The 18,507-nt window shown below is 30.2% G+C and overlaps 2 protein-coding genes across 5 annotated transcripts; one reads left to right on the plus strand and one right to left on the minus strand.

The window, feature by feature from the left end:
• Positions 1 to 9,596: 9,596 nt before the first annotated feature.
• On the minus strand, positions 9,597 to 11,330 carry LOC115704724 (protein disulfide-isomerase-like). 3 transcript variants are annotated; one of them, XM_061118881.1, is made up of 7 exons: positions 11,192 to 11,330; positions 10,953 to 11,038; positions 10,772 to 10,862; positions 10,538 to 10,596; positions 10,248 to 10,436; positions 10,011 to 10,199; positions 9,597 to 9,904 (listed from the first exon to the last, which is right to left on the minus strand). In XM_061118881.1, exons 4-7 carry the CDS (start codon positions 10,538 to 10,540, stop codon positions 9,815 to 9,817), a joined length of 471 nt encoding a protein of 156 aa, XP_060974864.1. In that variant the 5' UTR covers positions 10,541 to 10,596; positions 10,772 to 10,862; positions 10,953 to 11,038; positions 11,192 to 11,330; the 3' UTR covers positions 9,597 to 9,814. The 3 variants fall into 3 exon arrangements, with proteins under 3 accessions (XP_060974864.1, XP_060974865.1, XP_030487791.2); XM_061118882.1 differs by having other exon boundaries at positions 10,538 to 11,038; XM_030631931.2 differs by lacking the exons at positions 10,538 to 10,596; positions 10,772 to 10,862; positions 10,953 to 11,038; positions 11,192 to 11,330 and having other exon boundaries at positions 10,248 to 10,512.
• Positions 11,331 to 13,766: 2,436 nt separating this feature from the next.
• On the plus strand, positions 13,767 to 17,742 carry LOC115706101 (polyadenylate-binding protein 1). 2 transcript variants are annotated; one of them, XM_030633626.2, is made up of 6 exons: positions 13,767 to 14,099; positions 14,182 to 14,284; positions 15,050 to 15,120; positions 16,383 to 16,574; positions 16,689 to 16,810; positions 17,294 to 17,742. In XM_030633626.2, the coding sequence occupies exons 1-6, from the start codon at positions 13,974 to 13,976 to the stop codon at positions 17,337 to 17,339; spliced, it is 660 nt and encodes a 219-aa protein (XP_030489486.1). In that variant the 5' UTR covers positions 13,767 to 13,973; the 3' UTR covers positions 17,340 to 17,742. The 2 variants fall into 2 exon arrangements, with proteins under 2 accessions (XP_030489486.1, XP_030489487.1); XM_030633627.2 differs by lacking the exons at positions 13,767 to 14,099; positions 14,182 to 14,284; positions 15,050 to 15,120 and adding an exon at positions 15,757 to 15,828.
• The last annotated feature ends 765 nt before the right edge of the window (positions 17,743 to 18,507 follow it).

Here is an 18,507-nt window from a genome sequence, read left to right on the forward strand (position 1 = left end):
TCTGCATCTTACTTTCTCAAAAATGCCAAGTTTCAAATTCAACCATTTAAATGCCAATTCTAACTATTTAATAACTATAAATAATTATTAAATAATATTGTCATTTATCATATTTATTAATTGAACCAAACAAAGTATCTTAATTAACAAATATGCCCTAAAAACTCTTTCTTTACAATTTCGCCCTTACTTAGTGAAAAATTCACAAATAGACATAGTCTAATTTGAGAATTATAATTGATTAATCAAAACCAATTAAATGAGTCTTACAAGTAATATTGTCTCAACTAGTGGGAAGACCATGGGTCTATATAACCGAGCTTCTAATAAGCAGATCAAGAATTTATAACCTAAATTCACTGACTTATTAATTCTTCGTTGAATCCACGCATAGAACTTAGAAGTGCACTCTCAGTATATAAAAAGCTCTATATGTTCCACCATATAGACACGTCATTAGTTATCCATTGTTATAATCCTAATTTGATCAATGATCCTCTATATGAATGATCTACACTGTAAAGGGATTTGATTACCGTAACACCCTACAATGTATTTTATCCTTAAAACAGTTAACCCCGTATAAATGATATTTCATCTATGTGAAATGAGTACTCCACCATTTATTTTCGTTTGGTCAAGCTCGAAGGAAATCATCCTTTACTTCTATTCGCCAGATAGAAGCTATAGATTCCATATTTATGTTAGCGCTCCCACTCAATTGCACTACCGTGTTCCTAAAATGTACGTATCACCCTCACCCAAAAGTAGGCTTAACTAACAAATCAAAGAACATGAATAACACTCTTGAGATTGAGCCTAATCATATTAGGATTAAGATCATTTGATCTAGGATCAACTAGGCGATATTGACTTGAATAGATATTACGGTAAGTTTAATAAATCTATGTCAAAGTTCAATATTGGTCCCTTCCGATGCACACTCCATGCACCCAACCTGAGCTTTACTTTAACCAATGCTCTGGAAAGAACATAGCATTTCTCCAAATGCAAGTAAACTCTGTTGTAGATTGTCATATCAGTAAAACCCCGTGTTCTGATAAATCTAGGAATCTTTATTCACATAGTCATGTTTACTTTCCAATGTGTTGACAACACAGTAAACAGGATCAAGTATGTGAAAAGGGTTTCGGATGAATTTATAAATCAAATAGACAAGCAATTGATAAGGTGAACCAAAACATACACAAATGAATGAAAAATACTTCTGTTTCTTTATTGATGTTGAATAAAATGGATTACATTGAATTGGAGTTTTATTTAGGGCATAAAACCCAACATGTTTAAGTTCATAAAATAGAGAATTTAGCTGTTCAAGTTATATGAACCCTTGTAAATGTTTCAATGGAGCAGTTTCCTTTAGGTACTGAGAATGTAGAACTTTTGGGCGATATTCTTAATTAAATTCCTTGTATTCTCTTACAAATTTATTAATACGTTTAACAGTAGTGATAAATGGCTTGAACTCAAGATGTTGGTAATTGTTTAGTTTTAATATTTTTTGAGAATTTATTTGTAATACATTAGAAAATAGATTATCAAAACTCTAAGTAGTTAAATGTATATTAATGTAAAATTATATTATTATATAATTTAATATATATATATATGAATTATATTGATAAATGACATGTTAAGACCCCGTTGGTGAGCTAGGGGCATTTTTTGTAATTTTGACCCGAGAATGGTAAAACCGTAATTTTAATGTTATATCGTGCTTATGGGCTATATTATTATATAGTATATTCGTTCTGTCTTTCAACATGTATTTTTTGACACATTGACGCGGTATAGTCACAATCAGATATTTTGAGCTGATTTGGGTTTGGGGCCCAAAATATATTTTCAGGGTTTAATTTGGCATTAATATGATAATTTTGAAAATCTGAAATTATAATGCGTATGATTTGTATGTGTGTGTTTGAAATGACATGTATACCTTTTTATTGTGTTTATGCTTATTTGAGTGTCTTGAGGGCAATTTGGTCATTTGACCATCTAATCCATTTTCAACAAAAAGGAAAAATCTGATTTTTATTTAATTAGAAAAACAATTTCTGGGTTTGAACCCCCATGACCAACTCTCTGTCTTTCTCTCTTGAATTGGTATTTTCAAATTTCAATTGTGGAAGAAAAGGCTTGAATTTGTGTAACTTTGTGGATGTTCTTGCTTGGAGAAACTTGAGGAACTTGTGGTAATGATCCTTAGCTTTTTTATTTATTAATTTCTGATGTTATGTAATGAATTAAGGTGTTCTTGATGTCCTTTAAATTATGGATGTGAAATTGAAGGTGATTTTGGTGTTTGTTGTGAGTTTTGAGCTATTAGGATTGTGTATATTGCATCTAGATGGTTTTGGTTGATTTTAGGGTTGGTATATGTTGTTCAAATTCTGGTGTAAGGCTTTGAAGTTCTGGGTTTTATCTTAAAGCTTTGAACTTCAAACTTGAGCATATGTGTGCAACCTTGGTATTTGATGTATGCTTGATTTTTTTTTGTTGTTTTGATTTTTAAGCTTGGTGTGATGCTCATATAATCACCAATGTTATATTGGTTTGGTTTAAGTTGAAAAATTGGATTTTGTATGATTTTGTTTGAGTTTTGGGGATGTTTTGGTTGAAATTCGAAGATATGAAAAAATTGGCATTTTTAGACCTTAAAAATGGGATTTCTGGGTTTTCTGAACCCAGTGGCCGCGGCTAAATTTTTAGTCGTCGCGGCCAAAACCTAGCAGAGAGCAATCCCATTTTCGCGATTTTATTTTAGCCATAACTTTTGACTCGGGACTCTGTTTTGGACGTTCTTTATATCGTTGGGAAGCTCATTTTGAGCTCTATATGTTAATCTATAAATGGAATTATAATTATGTGATTATTGAAAGTGAATTTTAGGATTAACTCTATTTGTGAAATCCTAAGAATTGTGACTAGGATTATCGGCACTTGTTCATGAGCACTCGGGGATTTGGAATCTCCATGTACTTGGGACATTAGGTAAGATAGTAGTTAGCACGTAGAGTTAAGCGTGGTGGTGCTCATGTTGAATATTATAAATGTGATTAATTAAGAATCGGGATTAGGGTTATTACCCTAAAGTGAGCGGTTATATGGTCTAGGGTTATTACCCTAGTGATTATGGATTTTTAAATGCTATGCCATGTTTTATATATTGATTTAAAGAATTATGCGTTCAAGACATAATTTGGTTGGACTCGATAATTAGAGCCAAGATGAACCGATCTAAGGTCTTATTGTAAATAGACGTATGAGCTTAACACGTGGGTCTATGTCACATAGACGTAATTAGGCATGTGAGCGTAACACACAGGTTTATGTCAAATAGACAATAATTGTAATGGCATTATTATTGTTGGAATTTAATTTACTAGGATCTTAGATCTACTCACAAGTATGTTGTTTAACACCCTAAATATGAACTTTCTAAAACGATAAAATAAACACATATAAAGTTAAGAAAACCTTACATTGATGCAGCTGAATTAATATCTCCTTCCACTCAGATCTCTAACCCTTGTATCCTTTCTGTCGCAGAGTATTATCAAGATCTGAGCCCGAATGTCCTTCTCTTTGTGTGTGATCCTTCACAGTCTTCCAATCTATGATTGAGTTACCACTTGTTGTGTGTGGGCACTTACTCTATCACTAAGGTTAGAAATTTAGAAGAAGAAAAGAGAGAGAGAGATTTCGACCAAAGAAGAGAAAGGGAAGGCTCAGTTTTTCTGAAGAGAAAATTTTCTGACAGAAAAGCTTATGAAAACTTATGATTTGACTGAGCTATCACTTTCTATTTATAGGCAAGTACTAGGTTTAGGTTAGGAATTATTTGGCATTAAAATAATGAATATATCAATTTGAAAAAACCACTTAAAGTGGCCGACCATGGTGTGTGTAATGGGCCCCACTTGGTTTTGCAATTTTCACAAATTTTATTTCTATTTTCTCAAAAATGTCAATTTTCCAATTCTAACCATTTAAATGCCAAAACTAATTATTTAATAACTAAAATAGATTATTAAATAATATTGTCATTTAATTTAATTATTAATTAGACATATAAAGTCTATTAATAAAAAAATAAACCTAGAATCTCTTTTCTTTACAATTTTGCCCCTGCTTAGTGAAAATTCACAAATTAGACATAGTCTAACTTTAGAATTATAATTGATTAATCACAAATCAATTATTGAGTCTTACAAGCAGTATGTTCTCAACTAGAATGGGGACCATGGATCTTTATGCTGAGCTTCCAATAAGTGAACCGAATTTACTAAGTAAATTCCTACTTATTAATTCTTCGTTGAATCCACTTTTAGAACTTAGAATTGCACTCTCAGACTTATATAGAGCATATTATATGTTCCACGATATAGATATGCTATCTCATTTAACCATTGTTATAATCTTATTGTGATCAAAGATCCTCTATATAGATGATTTACATCGAGATGGGATAATTTTACTGTTCTCACCCCTCAAAGTATTTTGCCCCTTAAAACACTTAGCTACCTGTAAATGATGTTTAGCGATCTAAGAATTAGTCACTTAAACAAGAGCTCATCCATTTACTTCTATTTGCTAAGCTCGAAGGGAATCATCACTTAATTTCTATACACCAGTAGAAGCTATAGATTCCATATTTATGTTCAGCACTCCCACTCAATCATACTATCATGTTCCCAAAATATACGTATCACCCTGACCCAAAAGTAGGCTTAACTAATAAATCAAAGAACATGAATAGTACTCCTGAGTTAAGCCTAAGCATATCAGGATTTAGATTCTTTTAATCTTAAGATCAACTACTGATATTGACTTGGAAAGATATAACGGTAAGATTATAATATCTTAACTAAGTTGCAATATCGGTCCAGTCCAATGTATACTCCATACATTCGAAACTAGTATACTTTACTAATGTCCTGGAAATAACATAACACTTACTCCAAGTGTAAGTACACATCATCGTTGATTATCACATTAGTGTAAATCCAAAACACTGATGAAATAGGGATTTAGTCTTTTGATTCATATGATCACAATCACATTTCACTGTGTTGACGATACTGTAATTGTGAATAAACATATGATCTAGATTTAACTGATTTTGTGTATAAATGTAATAAACATATTAAACCATTAGCATGTAAAATTCATGCAAACATAAATCACTTCAAATTTCTTATATTGATAACTAATCAGATTGTAAAGAGTTTTATTTAGGGCATAAAACTCAACAATTATTACATATGTGAAATGTATATTGTGATTATTGATATTTATATTGTCTTGTTGGGCTTGGCTCACGGGTGCTCTAATGTGCAGGAAAGGGTAAATCAGTCTGTGATCAGCCATGAGTGCGAGAGCTTGGTGGTGCTTGTACATGTTCGGGTCACACTAGACCAAGCGGGTTGGCGTCTACCAGTGATTGTGTTTTGTAACCTTTGATTTTGCCGCTTAGGTCGGCACGTGAAGTAAACTTGTAATATTTTGTGAAAATATTTATGGGATCCCAAAACTTGTATCTTTTGGGTTTATTGTAAACTTAAAAAAATCATTACAAGTTATATTTTCATTCCATCGTTAATAAAGTTTAAATTTACCCGCGCTTTTCATTCTAGAAATCCTAGATTAGCGAGATTAGGGTTTCTATATCGAATGTCGTAGCGTGCCTAATTGTTAGGGCGTTACAGTATGGTATTAGAGCGCCAATGTTTTTAAACTTCCTATAGACCGGCTGAACATGTACAATCATCGTCAAAGATAAGCTCGACTCGTGGTGTAGTAAGTGTTGAGAGTAAATGCTTAACTGCTTATGTGATTACTTATTTACTGCTTTCCAATTTAGGCAGTATGTGAGCATTTAGTATTTATGTGATATGAAAGCCATGTTTAGTATATTAAATTAATAAATGTTTATTTTTATGAAATTGAATGGTCGAGTTAGTGTTTAAAATTAATAAGTGCGTAAGTGTGGTATTGGTGCCTGACTTGCTGGGGTTGTTGATTACAGGGTTATTTATGAGAATGGACCCTCAGCAATCATCTAGACCACAGGGTGAGCAAGTAGAGCCTAATGTAGACCAAACCAATCCACCGAAAATGCTTGTGCCTCCGCAAAATCCGGGGATAATGCGGGGGTTGGCAATGCGAATCCACCTGCTGATTGGCAGTAGATGTTTCAAGAAATACGAGGTGTCATACTTCGTCAAGAAGAAGAATTATGTCGGTTGAGGCAACCAACACCGGCAGCCCTTGTAGAATAAGTGTTATCACCAGCTCCTGTGCCAGTGGTGTGTAACCAGGGATTTATATTGCCGCATAGAGATTCGGTATTTGAGCGCTTTGTGAAGCTGCAGCCTCCAACGTTTCTGGGAGGTACTGATATAATCAAAGATGAGCAATGGATGAGTACTATCACCTGCATCCTATATAATATGGGGGTGAGGGGAACAGAGAGAGTGAATTGTGTTTTCTCAAAATCACTATTAGAAAATAGATTCCAAATTCCTTTTATTCATAATATAGATGATAATAATTTCCACATCAATAGTAATAAATAATATTATTATCATACTATATAACGCATATATTAATATAAAAATTAATATATAGTTCCCATACATAAAATTGATGATAGTAATATGATATTGATACATAAAAATTAATTTATTTTTTTTCTTCAAAAATATACTATTATATTTCCTTTTATAAAGCTTTAAAATAAATATTTTTCTACTAAAATAATATTATTTATTTAATTAAATTATATATGATATTTTTATTCTAACCTTTAAAAATTAAAACACTTAAAAAAATCTAAAATATAATTAAGTATACATGTCTTGCACGTAATATTTAACTAGTATAATAGATAAGTAAATATAATTTAAAAATAAATAAATTTATTATAGTCTTTTAATTAAAATAACTTTTATAGTAGCTTTTAGCTTTTAATTTTAACTGCTTACTAAACATAATTTTATCATAATATATATATTTTTTTAAAAAAATAACTTTAAACTTTTAAAAAAGCTGTGACGAATGGGGGGGGGGGGATAAGTGGTTTAGCGTTCAAAGATGATTAATATGATTTTTTCATCATCTTGTTCTTATTTTATATAGAATATAAAGGATCATGTTCCAACTATTTTTTCCTTCTTTAGAATAGAATGTGGGGAGTTTTATTTGCAACCTATAAAATGATAAATACATCATATTATTAAAAAAAAAAAATTATAAGCTTAAATAATTTTTAAAAATTACTCTTAATATTTTTTTAAAATTTTTTTCCTCACATTATTTTATGTTAATTTTAATATTTATTTTGATTTCATTTTCATAATTATATATATATTTTTTATTTTTTCTAAGAAAATTTCGTATAATTTTTTATTTTAATTTTTTTGTTATAATATTTAAAATATAATTTATTTTTGTTTGAAAGGTATCTATTCCATATAAAATGTAACTATGTAACAAAATTCTTGGTTTAACAATGCTTTTTGAGTTTCTACGTTAACTTTAACAGAATATCCTATTAATTAACAGATTATTCTTTATTAATTTTATAATATTATTATATATATTTAAAAATAAAATTTATATAGATATTTTATATATAGAAATTTTAATTTGAATTTAAAATACTTAAAATGTTATAGATATTTTTAATCATATTTTTAAATTTATTGGTTTAACTTTGAATTAAAATAAAAAAAATTATGTAAATATTTTATATAAAGAAATTTAAATTTAAAATATTATAAATATTTTTAACTTCATTATTATTTATTTTATATTTTAAATTAAAATGGTTGTACTAAGGAATTGATTGCTTTCCATTTTAGTTATGGTAAACTGATTCACACACCATATTTTTCGTAAAGTTAAGGAATAAAAAACATTTATATCAAATTTACGAATCTAATCTATGTATAAATACACTCAAATTTAATTATGTGAGTTTTAGTTAAGAATATAGTAAATTACAGTATATGCATTATTAGATACGTTACCTAATTAAAAAAAAATTGAAAACTTTTAAAAATATATATATTTATATAATCATAACCAAATGATATTCTAATGTAGCACTAGCTAATTTTTTTTTTCTTAAAGATCAAAATCTCAAACTCCATTTAAAAATTAAAAAAAAAATACATTACCTAATTAAAAAAAAATTAAACAATAGCTAATTTTTTTTTAAAAGATCAAAATCTCAAACCCCATTTAAAAATAAAAAAAATACATTACCTAATTAAAAAAAATTAAACATACATGTATTGCACTTAACATCACCTAATTAAAAAAAAAAAACTAATTATACGCGTATTGCACGTCACATCAACTTAGGTATCTTTTACAATGTGTTTCATTAAATATATATATATATATATACTAGTTGAATGTTACGTGCCGAGGCACGTATTGTTAGTTTTATTTGGGGTTTTGGTCTTGGTTTTTTTTTTAAATTTTGTCTATATTTTTTGTTTAAGGAATATATCTTGTTTGAAAAAAAATATTTATACTCTAAATGTTATTTTAATGTAACTAATATTGAAATGTTAGATTGTTCTATTTAGTTTTTTTTTTTTAGCATAGCATTGTAATGTAAATTTAAATTTATAAAAACTGTGTAAAATGATATTATCATATGAACGATTGTACTTGTAAAGACAAACCGAGTATTTAATAAGTAAAACATAATGTTTTATAAAAGAAATGTTAAGTATATTTATTAATAAAAAAACAGGACATTAATCTCAATATGCGTACTCCTAATATACACAACCTCTAACTCATTCCAACACCAATTTAAGCTTGATTTGTCCAAAATCAATGCTTGTAATTGTCCATATACAGTAGAACCTCTATTTAAGAATACTCTATTCAAGAATAACCTCTAATTTGTTATAAAAAAATCAAGTCCCGATTTGGGCCAGTTATAAATAAGAATAACCTCTAAATTGTAATTAGTTATACATTTTCTAAGTCCCGTATTAACAAAATATACCTCTATATAAGAATAATTACATCTTAATAAAATATATACATATGTTTTGTAAATTTATTTACATAAAATTAATAATTTTATTCCAAATTGTAACATATGTATTACCATTATATTTACTCTAAAATAATTTTATTATAATATAGTATTAATAATTATTTATTGTTATTATGGTTAGATTGATATTTTTTAGTATTTTAATTTTTTTTTCTAGTATAACTCTATTTAGTTATAACCTCTCAATTAGAATATAATTTGCTTGGTCCAAAGTCTATTCTTGAATAGAGGTTCTACTGTATATAGGCTATAGGAGAATTACTATGAGGAAAAGATCACACCATAAAGAATGAACACAATAATTGATGTTCTTCCAAACTACAAAAATCAGCCACACTCCTGAGAGGTCTATAGCTACATAGAGAATTTATAGTACAAAAAAATAAGATGAATCAAATGTGTGGATATAATTATATATATATATATATATATACATATCGAATTAGAGAAAGAAACATCACAATAAGAAATAGGGAACCTCTTGAGGAGAAAAAAACTTCACAAGAATAATGAAAATGCCATAACAAATGTTGTTGAACTTGCTACTTATAGAAATTAGGACTTGGTCAACTTAGAATCAAAAGTAGTGGTCTTTATTCTTAGGGGCTAGGTAGGCCGCCTAAGTAGTTAAAATTACAGGCCAAAATGATTTAACACGTAATATAAAGTTTATGTACTAAAATGAGAGTTGTGTAATAGATTAGTTTAGTGACAAAGTAGTACATATGAAATGACATCAATCTCGAGAAGAACTGGATTATGAAATGAGCCCGACTTGAAGTCCACCAATAGTACCTAGTAAGAGGCAACAAAGAGCATAAAATGCAAGATGAGGTGCACTTCATTCATGGAGAATTTTGAAGAATGATTGAACTTTTTCAAAATTTGTAATAAAAAGTACCTTAGAATCAACAAAAAGTTCGTCAAATGGCTTCAAAAGTCTAACCAAAGCCCCAGTGACTGATGATTCACCACGTGGGACAAGCTTGGCGTCTGTAGTATGAGCAAAGTCATAGTCTGCACGCAATTTGTCGACAACAGCCATGAAATTCTCAAACTCCTCACCGGAAAATTTGGGGAACACTCCAACCTGCAAATGCAAAAATATAAGGGTATAACATAAGCAGCGAGCACTTACAATGACTATCTTCTTGTCTTCAATGATACCACTGGCATCTTCAACAGTCTTAATTTCAGCAGAAGCGGGGCCACTCTGTTTCTTCAAATATTCAACAATACCAACCTTCACGTGGTCCCTTGTATTCCTGAACATTCTTACCACCATTCCTAAAAATCTTAAGTGTGGGGAAACCCTTGATGTCATGTTCTGAAATTTAATGAAAAAATAGACTGTTTTACCAAATTAAGTTAAAATCAACACATAGATTAGTAGGCTTCTAGTTCAAAAGTATCTCATTTCTTTCCTACCATAAGTTTCTTGTGCAGGCATCATTGTAGTGACCAGTACTGCAGCACTTTAAAGAGAACTGTGGACAAAAAAAAAATGAGCATGAAAAAGAAAAATGCGACCTCATCTTAGCAATTAAATTTAATTCACATACAGCTCAAACAAGAAAAGATAACATGCTTACAAGCACATGCGCATAAAATTAGATGTGTTATGCATTTACTTAAAACTTCGGCAAGGTCAAGCTCACCTACCTTAAGAGTTGTATTTAAGTTATTCCTTGCATTGCTAAGGAGCTTTATCTGGTCATGATTGTCTATTAAATTCTGACATTCTTGACACAAACTGATACAAATAAATTAATTAAGTCAAAAATAAATAACAATTGAATGGTGCTAAACATAGACCCTCAGACATGTTTAATTGAACACATACTTATCAATAGAAACAAAACTTTCACGAAGCTGATTTATTGTCTTCACAGATAAAACTAATGATTCAAGCCCAGCTGCTTGCTCAACCTGTTGTCGAAAAAGGATTATGTTACTAAATTTATGGGCTTGCCATTATTCAATTACCAAAGTTCTCAACTCAAATTATAAGAGATCATATAATCTGAATTAAATATTTAATTGGAGTTCTTTTAAGCTTCGAGTTTAAGTTTGAATACTCACCTGCTCAACAACCATTGTACTAAGTTGAGCATCATTTGCCTGACAATAAGCACAATCAATAACAATTTTTTCTTTATTAGAATATGCATAAAATTGATCATTTAAACTATATTCCACATATGCCATGACTCATGAATATTGATCAAAATTCCAAAAAAAAAAATCCCCATAAAATCAAAAATTCAAAATAGTTTATAATTAATGTACAATGTAAATAGCTTGAATGTCATAACAGTAACATGAGTCTTAACATATTCTCATCAAGTATATATAAACATATATACACTATAATTCACACGCAATTCTTGTACAAACAAACACACCTAAGTTCATTACCTATTAAGTTCCAAGCAAACATAATAATTATTCTCTTGCGATCAAAACCACGAGCAATTACATTGATCAGTCAACAACAACGGAAGCCACATAATACCTGAATTATCCTCCAGACCCGAAAATTCTAATAGTATCGGAGAAGATAGACTGATCCAAAGTGAGAATGAACTCCTTTTTTGATTCTTTCGATTCATTCTCCTCAGCTGAAATCACATTCAACGATGAAACAAAGAGAATGCAAATGAGAAAGGAAATACAAACCCTATACGCCATTGTCTATCGAAGCTCTCTCTCTACTCTGTTGATTTTGTTTCTCTCTCTAGCTTCTGAGAAAAGCTTCTCTCACTAAGTGGGGTTTTAAAGGAGACTCGGGCAGAGAATAAGATGAGTCGATTTCAAAATGCCACAGTTTTTGGATTCTTTCGATTAGAAAGTAGCGATTAAGAATGAGACCGAGACAGAGAGCGCGAGAGGGAAGACCAGATCAGACCGAAGTGTGGTGAAGAGATTGGGCAGAGGCCAGTGGTGATGCAATTTCTCATTTGAGTGTTAAAAATTAAAATTTGAAAATCCATTCTAAATGAGAAATTCATTTATCAATTTCAATTTCTATTTCAGGAGATGGAGAAAAAGAGCAATTTTAGGAGGCGATTTGAAAGAGAAGGTTAACGTTCTGGATAAAATATTGTGTGCGGCCGATCAATTTACAGAACTGATTGAGCTATTCTTCAGGAGGTTTCAATTGAGACGCTCACGTTACCCTTCCGTTTACGTTCCGTCTATTTTCAAAATAAAAAAAAAATCGTTAAACCAAGAATCGTTAAACCAAGAATTGCCGTTAGATAGGCACTTTTAATATATAAAGATATTTCTTTTTGATAGAAATAAAAAAAATTTGAAAAAAAAAAGTTTTTTAGCAAGAAAAATAAGAAAAGAAAAAGTTGAGTTTGAGTTAAATATTTTTGTATGAACATATTTTTGATATAGTGTCAAAAGAGATATTTTTTAATATTTTTTTTTAATTAAGTAGTTAAATTAAGCATAGAAATTCAAATTTGTGATTTCATTATTCGTTGTTAGATCAAAATTGGATGGTTTGACATTTTTAAAATTAATATTTATAGTTAAATTTGCTCAGTAACCATTTATGGGTAATACCCATTAAGAAGTGTTCCATATATGTATATGTATATGCACAAATTATGAAATACTGTGTGTTTCTTTTTAGACAGAACATTTAAGACATTAATACACTAGAGTAAATATTTTATTACTTGGCAAACAACATATTATATGCATTAGAAGATACATTTTTTATAAAGAATGATAGAATATTCTTCATCCAAGAATTAATTATTTACATGTATTGAATATACATTACAATAACTTCACAAAATAATTATATTACTTTTTATTGTCTTAATCACTTTTTATTAAGAAAATTCAATTAGATCATAATAATAAATTAAATTATATATAATTATTTCTTATATTATTTATAATCTATCTATATATATAAATGAGAAGTATAAGACGATGATGTGACACTCTATAATCATCCCAAATATTATTATAAAATAATCAACTTTAAATGTAATGGTAACTAATGCTTTGCACGTAGCTTTTTTCTAATATTTTTTAAAAATATGAATTGAAAGAAAAAAAGTTAAAAATACTTAGTATAATTAAACATATAAATTTTATATAAAATAAAAATTATTAAAATTGAGTGTGTTTAGAAATTTTTGGGGTGTAAATAAAATTTTACTAGAATGAGCTTGAAATGTCAAAAGGGGAGTTCTATTTGCACCACATAAAATTATAATTACACCCCATTATTAAAAAAAAATACAAACTTAAATAATTTTTATAAATCACACTTAATGTTTTTTTAAAATTTTTTCCTCACATTATTTTATATTAATTTCAATACTTATTTTATTTATTTTCATAATTTTTTCTAACTCATATATAAATATATTTTTTATTTTTATTTTTTTGTCATAATATTTAAAATATAATTTTTTTTGAAATAATTTAAAATATAATTTAATTTTGTTTGATATGTAAATATGAATGGGAAGAAAAAAGTTAAAAAAATTTAGTACAACTAAAAATATAAATTTTTTATAAAATAAAAATTATTAAAATGGAGGTGTCTTTACAAATTTTTGGAGTGTAAATAAAATTTCTCATGTCAAAAATAGCCCCGCCGATTATGAAATTCCAAAAACGCCCTTCTTCCTTCGACATCCCAAACGCAGCACTAGGTCCCAGATATATGTTCCCAAAACGAGAGGAAAACCTCAAAACTGGACCTAGCAAAGAAATCGATACACCATTGAAGCTCCCACTCTCACTCACTCTCTCTCTCTCTATATATATATATGTATTTATATATTTATTATCTATACTAAATAAATATAGGTATATTATTTAGATAGTTATGGACGAGCACGACGAGCAAGAGCACGAGGTCTATGGCGGAGAGATCCCCGGAGACGATGGAGATATGGATGCCGACATCGACGGCGACGGCCAGGACTACGACGTCGACGACCCTAATTCTAAGGTACCGCCACTTTTACTTATTCCTGTTATCTTTTTTCTTGATCTGCTCTTGGTGCTCAGCTTGATTTGGTTTGGTTTCGCAGGAGTTGGAGGATATGAAGAAGAGGCTTAAGGAGATGGAGGAAGAAGCAGGTGCTCTCCGCGAGATGCAGGCTAAGGTTGAGAAGGAGATGGGCGCTGTTCAAGGTCACTACTTTTTGTTATTGCTTCCTGTATCGTGTCTGTATTTTCCTATATTTATCTAGTTTTATGCTATTACTTTGACCTATTTGAATTCTATTTTTGTTATTCTTTAGGTTTTAACTTGAATTTAGTTTCTTTTATGGTTTTGAGTGTCGTTTTCTTTTTGCCATATTTATGGTGATCTAAAAGTCACATGTAGGAAAGGGTTTTCTTTTATTCAACTTTTGGAGAATACTATAGCTGTTACTGCTAAATTGAAGTTGTAGAACACTGATAACTAAGAAGTATCTTATATTGATGAAATTTGAGAATATCAATTTTGTATGTTGGAACTAGTTTCATTGCTTTGCTTACTGGAAACCCAAAAAATTAAATGTGATATGATATGATATAGGCTTACTATCAGTAATGTGAGATTTCTACCATGTATTTCGTTGCTCAGAGTTCTTCCACCTAAGTATGTTGCAAACTATTATGGTGGTTGTTGGTTAAAACAGTTCGAGTGAAATATGGTGTCTTTAATTTCTGAACCCATTTGAGAGGAATTTTATTAAGACATGTGGCAATTAGCTATTAGAAAGTCGTGAAGCTGGATGAATGACTTGCGTTAACTATTATCTTGAATTGTACACATTAGTGTTGACCCGGTCCAAAATTTCTTTTGTCCAATTTTTCTGAACTAGTTGGATTGTGCAAATTGAATCTCACTTCTAGGTTTAGTCTCAAGAGAAACTTTTGTTCATTTTATCCTATTGAATATGTATGCAGATTCCTCTAGTACTTCTGCAACCCAAGCTGAGAAAGAGGAGGTGGATTCCCGCTCTATTTATGTTGGCAATGTAAGGTTTCTATCATTGTACTTATTCTTTTGCATTTTGGATTTTGTTGATTATTTACTCTTGCGCAGTCTCTAAGAAATTTATGCAAGTATTATGTGTCATTACATATTTTTAAGAATGACTTGATATTTTGATATAGGTTTTCCCTGTCTGGTTGTTTGCTTTAGTTTCAAGGTCTCTGTCACTTGATGTGTGTAAAAGGAGTCTGCTACTTTCTCACAACATTGGGAAACATTGCAAGTACGTTGTTCATGCTATCATGATCAGCTTCACCAAATGTTAGACCCACATAGTTGGCAATTCAACTCTGCATTAGTCTATGTAGTTACTAGTTTGGTATTCTGAATTTGCTATGTTTATTCACTACATATACTTTTTTTTTTTAAAAAAAAATCTTCTTTTTTTGGCAATTCACTCTGCATTAGTCTATGTAGTTTTGTATTCCGAATTTTCTTTGTTTATTCACTAAACATATATTTTCATTCATTTTCCTTGAATGAAAAGAAAATTTCTGTAATTATTCATGCTTATAGAATTTCTTCTTCTTCTTCTTTTTTTTTTTAAGAAAAAAAACTAGGATCCCGCCTAACCCTACAATATTTGGGGACGAGGAAACTATAACGATTGCTATGTAGGTACCCAGGTGGGACTCGAACCTAAGACCTTGTGGGAGCAAACCATATGTCTAACCATTTTAGCCCCTCTTGGGTACGCATATTGCAATTTATTTGTAGGCAAATATAATTGTTTATATTCATCTACAAATTATTGAAGGTTTCATCTGATCAGTTGGTAGGTCTTCGTTTATCTCTTAGCAATCTAGTGTCCCAGGTCATTCGCCACTTGATTTTAGCTCAAGTGGTTGGGTGGGTGTGTTGAAGTAAGAGTGTGGGCATCAAACCCCAACCTGAGCTAATTTGAGTAATGTTTTTAATAACTGTTTCTTATAATAAAAGTGTCACAGGTCATACTACTTAAAAAATAAAACGAAAAATTGTTTAGGTGCTTCCCTGTGTGTACGTTTGTTTGTAATATTGATTACAAATAAAGTTTGACTGAAGGCAAGGTAAAGAAATAACCCTAAAATACTTATGTTAAAAACTTAAATAAGTTTTTTAATTGATCAGGCTCTTTCCAAGTTTCATCGAAGTTCATTGGGATTGACTCTTTGTGAGTTTCAGAATGTTTGTTGCTTGATAATGATACCAGTGCAAAGTATTGAAGCCAGGCCTAATTTTTTTATTTATTTTTTGTTACTTCAGGTTGACTATGCATGCACTCCTGAGGAAGTCCAGCAGCATTTTCAATCTTGTGGAACTGTCAACAGAGTTACAATTTTGACAGATAAGTTTGGCCAGCCAAAAGGATTTGCTTATGTTGAGTTTGTTGAGGTTGAAGCTGTTCAGAATGCTCTTCTGTTAAATGAATCAGAATTGCATGGTCGTCAGTTAAAGGTTTTTTCTTTTTTAAACTGTCAATTGAAGTGCTTGGATTGTTTTTTTTTTTTCACGTATTTTTTTTGTTATGCTTTACTCTTTTTGTTATAATTTTCTTTAATTAACTTATAGGTTTCAGCCAAGCGGACAAATGTTCCTGGAATGAAACAGTTTCGAGGAAGGAGAGCTGGCCCCTTCAGATCTCGAAGGCCATTTGCGCCTGCTTCTCCATTCTATCCTTCATATGGTTATGGGTGAGCACTAGATTGTTTTTACTGCTTCTGTTTCTGTATAGAAGTTAATTAAAGTATACTTACTACCTTGTGATTGTCTAATTATTAAGATCATCTACTAAATAGAGTTATCTCAATTATTTGGTGGTGTGATTTGACCCCATTTTAAGGCTACTGTCTGCTAGCTAGACCAATTACAATATTATGTTGCTATTGACTATGTAGCATGTAGAATATTACATCACCCCCACTTAAGAGATGCTGAACTTTCCATATTAGAATTTACAAAGATAAATTAAATTGGTTTTCTTTTTTGATTTACTTATATACAAGTAAATTCTGACCAGTCTGCCATGGATAGCTTATTTATAGTTCACTGCATTATCGGAAACCTTTATCCTGGTGACTAGTTCTCTTTGATTACTCTCCATGAGAAGCGAAACGTTTTTCCCAAACCTTGCATCCAAGATTTAATGTGCATGGTCTAATCTTTCTGTTTTGCAGGAGGGTTCCAAGGTTCAGGCGGCCCATGAGGTTCAGACCATACTGATGAGGAGTCTTACCTTGTCGGGGATGGCACCAACCAACCATTATGGAAGGACTATTAGTTAAATGTTTTAAAGTGGTCTTAAGTTCAGCTCTGTAGTCAGGGATGAAAGAACTTCTAGCATTGTTTGCATGGCAATGGCCAACTAGATCATTTATCGCGAATTAGAAGCGTTTGGAGAAGACATTGTGATTGTGTTTGTCAGAGCATGCATTTATTTGCTTTTCAGGGAATATAAGAAGGCTAAAAATACCTGGATAAAATAGCCAATTGTAGGAGCTGGGAAATGATTCTTACTTGTAATCCCTATGTGACATTTGTAATTCTATTAAGTTATCACCGTGGATGAGATAAACAATTGAGGATTTAAATTCATATCAGCTAAACAAAGTGTTTTTGCATGGAATTATAAGGCTTTCAACAGTGAAATTGATAATGAAATCATGAATAGAAAGTTCTCCAACTGTAGTGTTATAACATGTTAAAATTGCCAGTGGGATCTGGGAACTGAATGTTTGGAACCTGGATTTGAATTTGGTGTTGGGGGCGGATTTTTATTTATTTATTTATTTATTATTTTTTTTAAGGTGAGTTTGTATATTCCATAAATAAGAGGGTTTAAGGGTTTCTGTTGTAAGTTAATTTTTACTAAGTTTAAAAATAACTTGAGCAATGTTCTACAGGAATTTGCACGATCTATTATTCTACTATGTGACATAATTATAAATGATGATTGATTATTTATCTTTACACTTAAAACGGTAGAATATAGGGTATGACTCATGAAAAAAAAAAAAAACTAATTAGTAATTTTTTCCCTTTGACATGAACTAAATTATATCTCCTGAATTTTTTTGGCTGTTAAAAATTTTCCCGAATTATTGAGATTGTTAAATTTAAAGACATTTGTCTAATTTCATTCGTTTATGTACTAAACTATGCTCCCTAGACTTTGATATCTACCAAATCATGCCCCTCAAATTTTGATATATACTAAATCATGCCCTATGAACTTTCATCCATGTTAGAATTTTTTTACTAAAATTAGATAAAAGTTCTTAAATCTAACAATCTCAATAGTCCAGGGGAAATTTTTAACGGCCAAAAAAGTTATTTGGTACATGTCAAATTCGAGGGAAAAAATTACTAATTAGCCTAAAAAAAATAATGT

This window comes from Cannabis sativa, chromosome 1, assembly GCF_029168945.1.
Source record: "Cannabis sativa cultivar Pink pepper isolate KNU-18-1 chromosome 1, ASM2916894v1, whole genome shotgun sequence".
Taxonomy (NCBI): domain Eukaryota; kingdom Viridiplantae; phylum Streptophyta; class Magnoliopsida; order Rosales; family Cannabaceae; genus Cannabis; species Cannabis sativa.

What these genes read in the sequence shown, in the direction of transcription:
- LOC115706101 (XM_030633626.2), top strand. Translation starts at nt 13,974, where the DNA reads ATGGACGAGCACGACGAGCAAGAGCACGAGGTCTATGGCGGAGAGATC. An exon ending in TCGACGACCCTAATTCTAAG is followed by an intron (nt 14,100 to 14,181) that starts GTACCGCCACTT and finishes TTGGTTTCGCAG; the next exon opens with GAGTTGGAGGATATGAAGAA. An exon ending in GCTCTATTTATGTTGGCAAT is followed by an intron (nt 15,121 to 16,382) that starts GTAAGGTTTCTA and finishes TTGTTACTTCAG; the next exon opens with GTTGACTATGCATGCACTCC.
- LOC115704724 (XM_061118881.1), bottom strand. An exon ending in AAGACAAGAAGATAGTCATT is followed by an intron (nt 10,200 to 10,247) that starts GTAAGTGCTCGC and finishes TTGCATTTGCAG; the next exon opens with GTTGGAGTGTTCCCCAAATT. An exon ending in AACTTTTTGTTGATTCTAAG is followed by an intron (nt 9,905 to 10,010) that starts GTACTTTTTATT and finishes GCCTCTTACTAG; the next exon opens with GTACTATTGGTGGACTTCAA.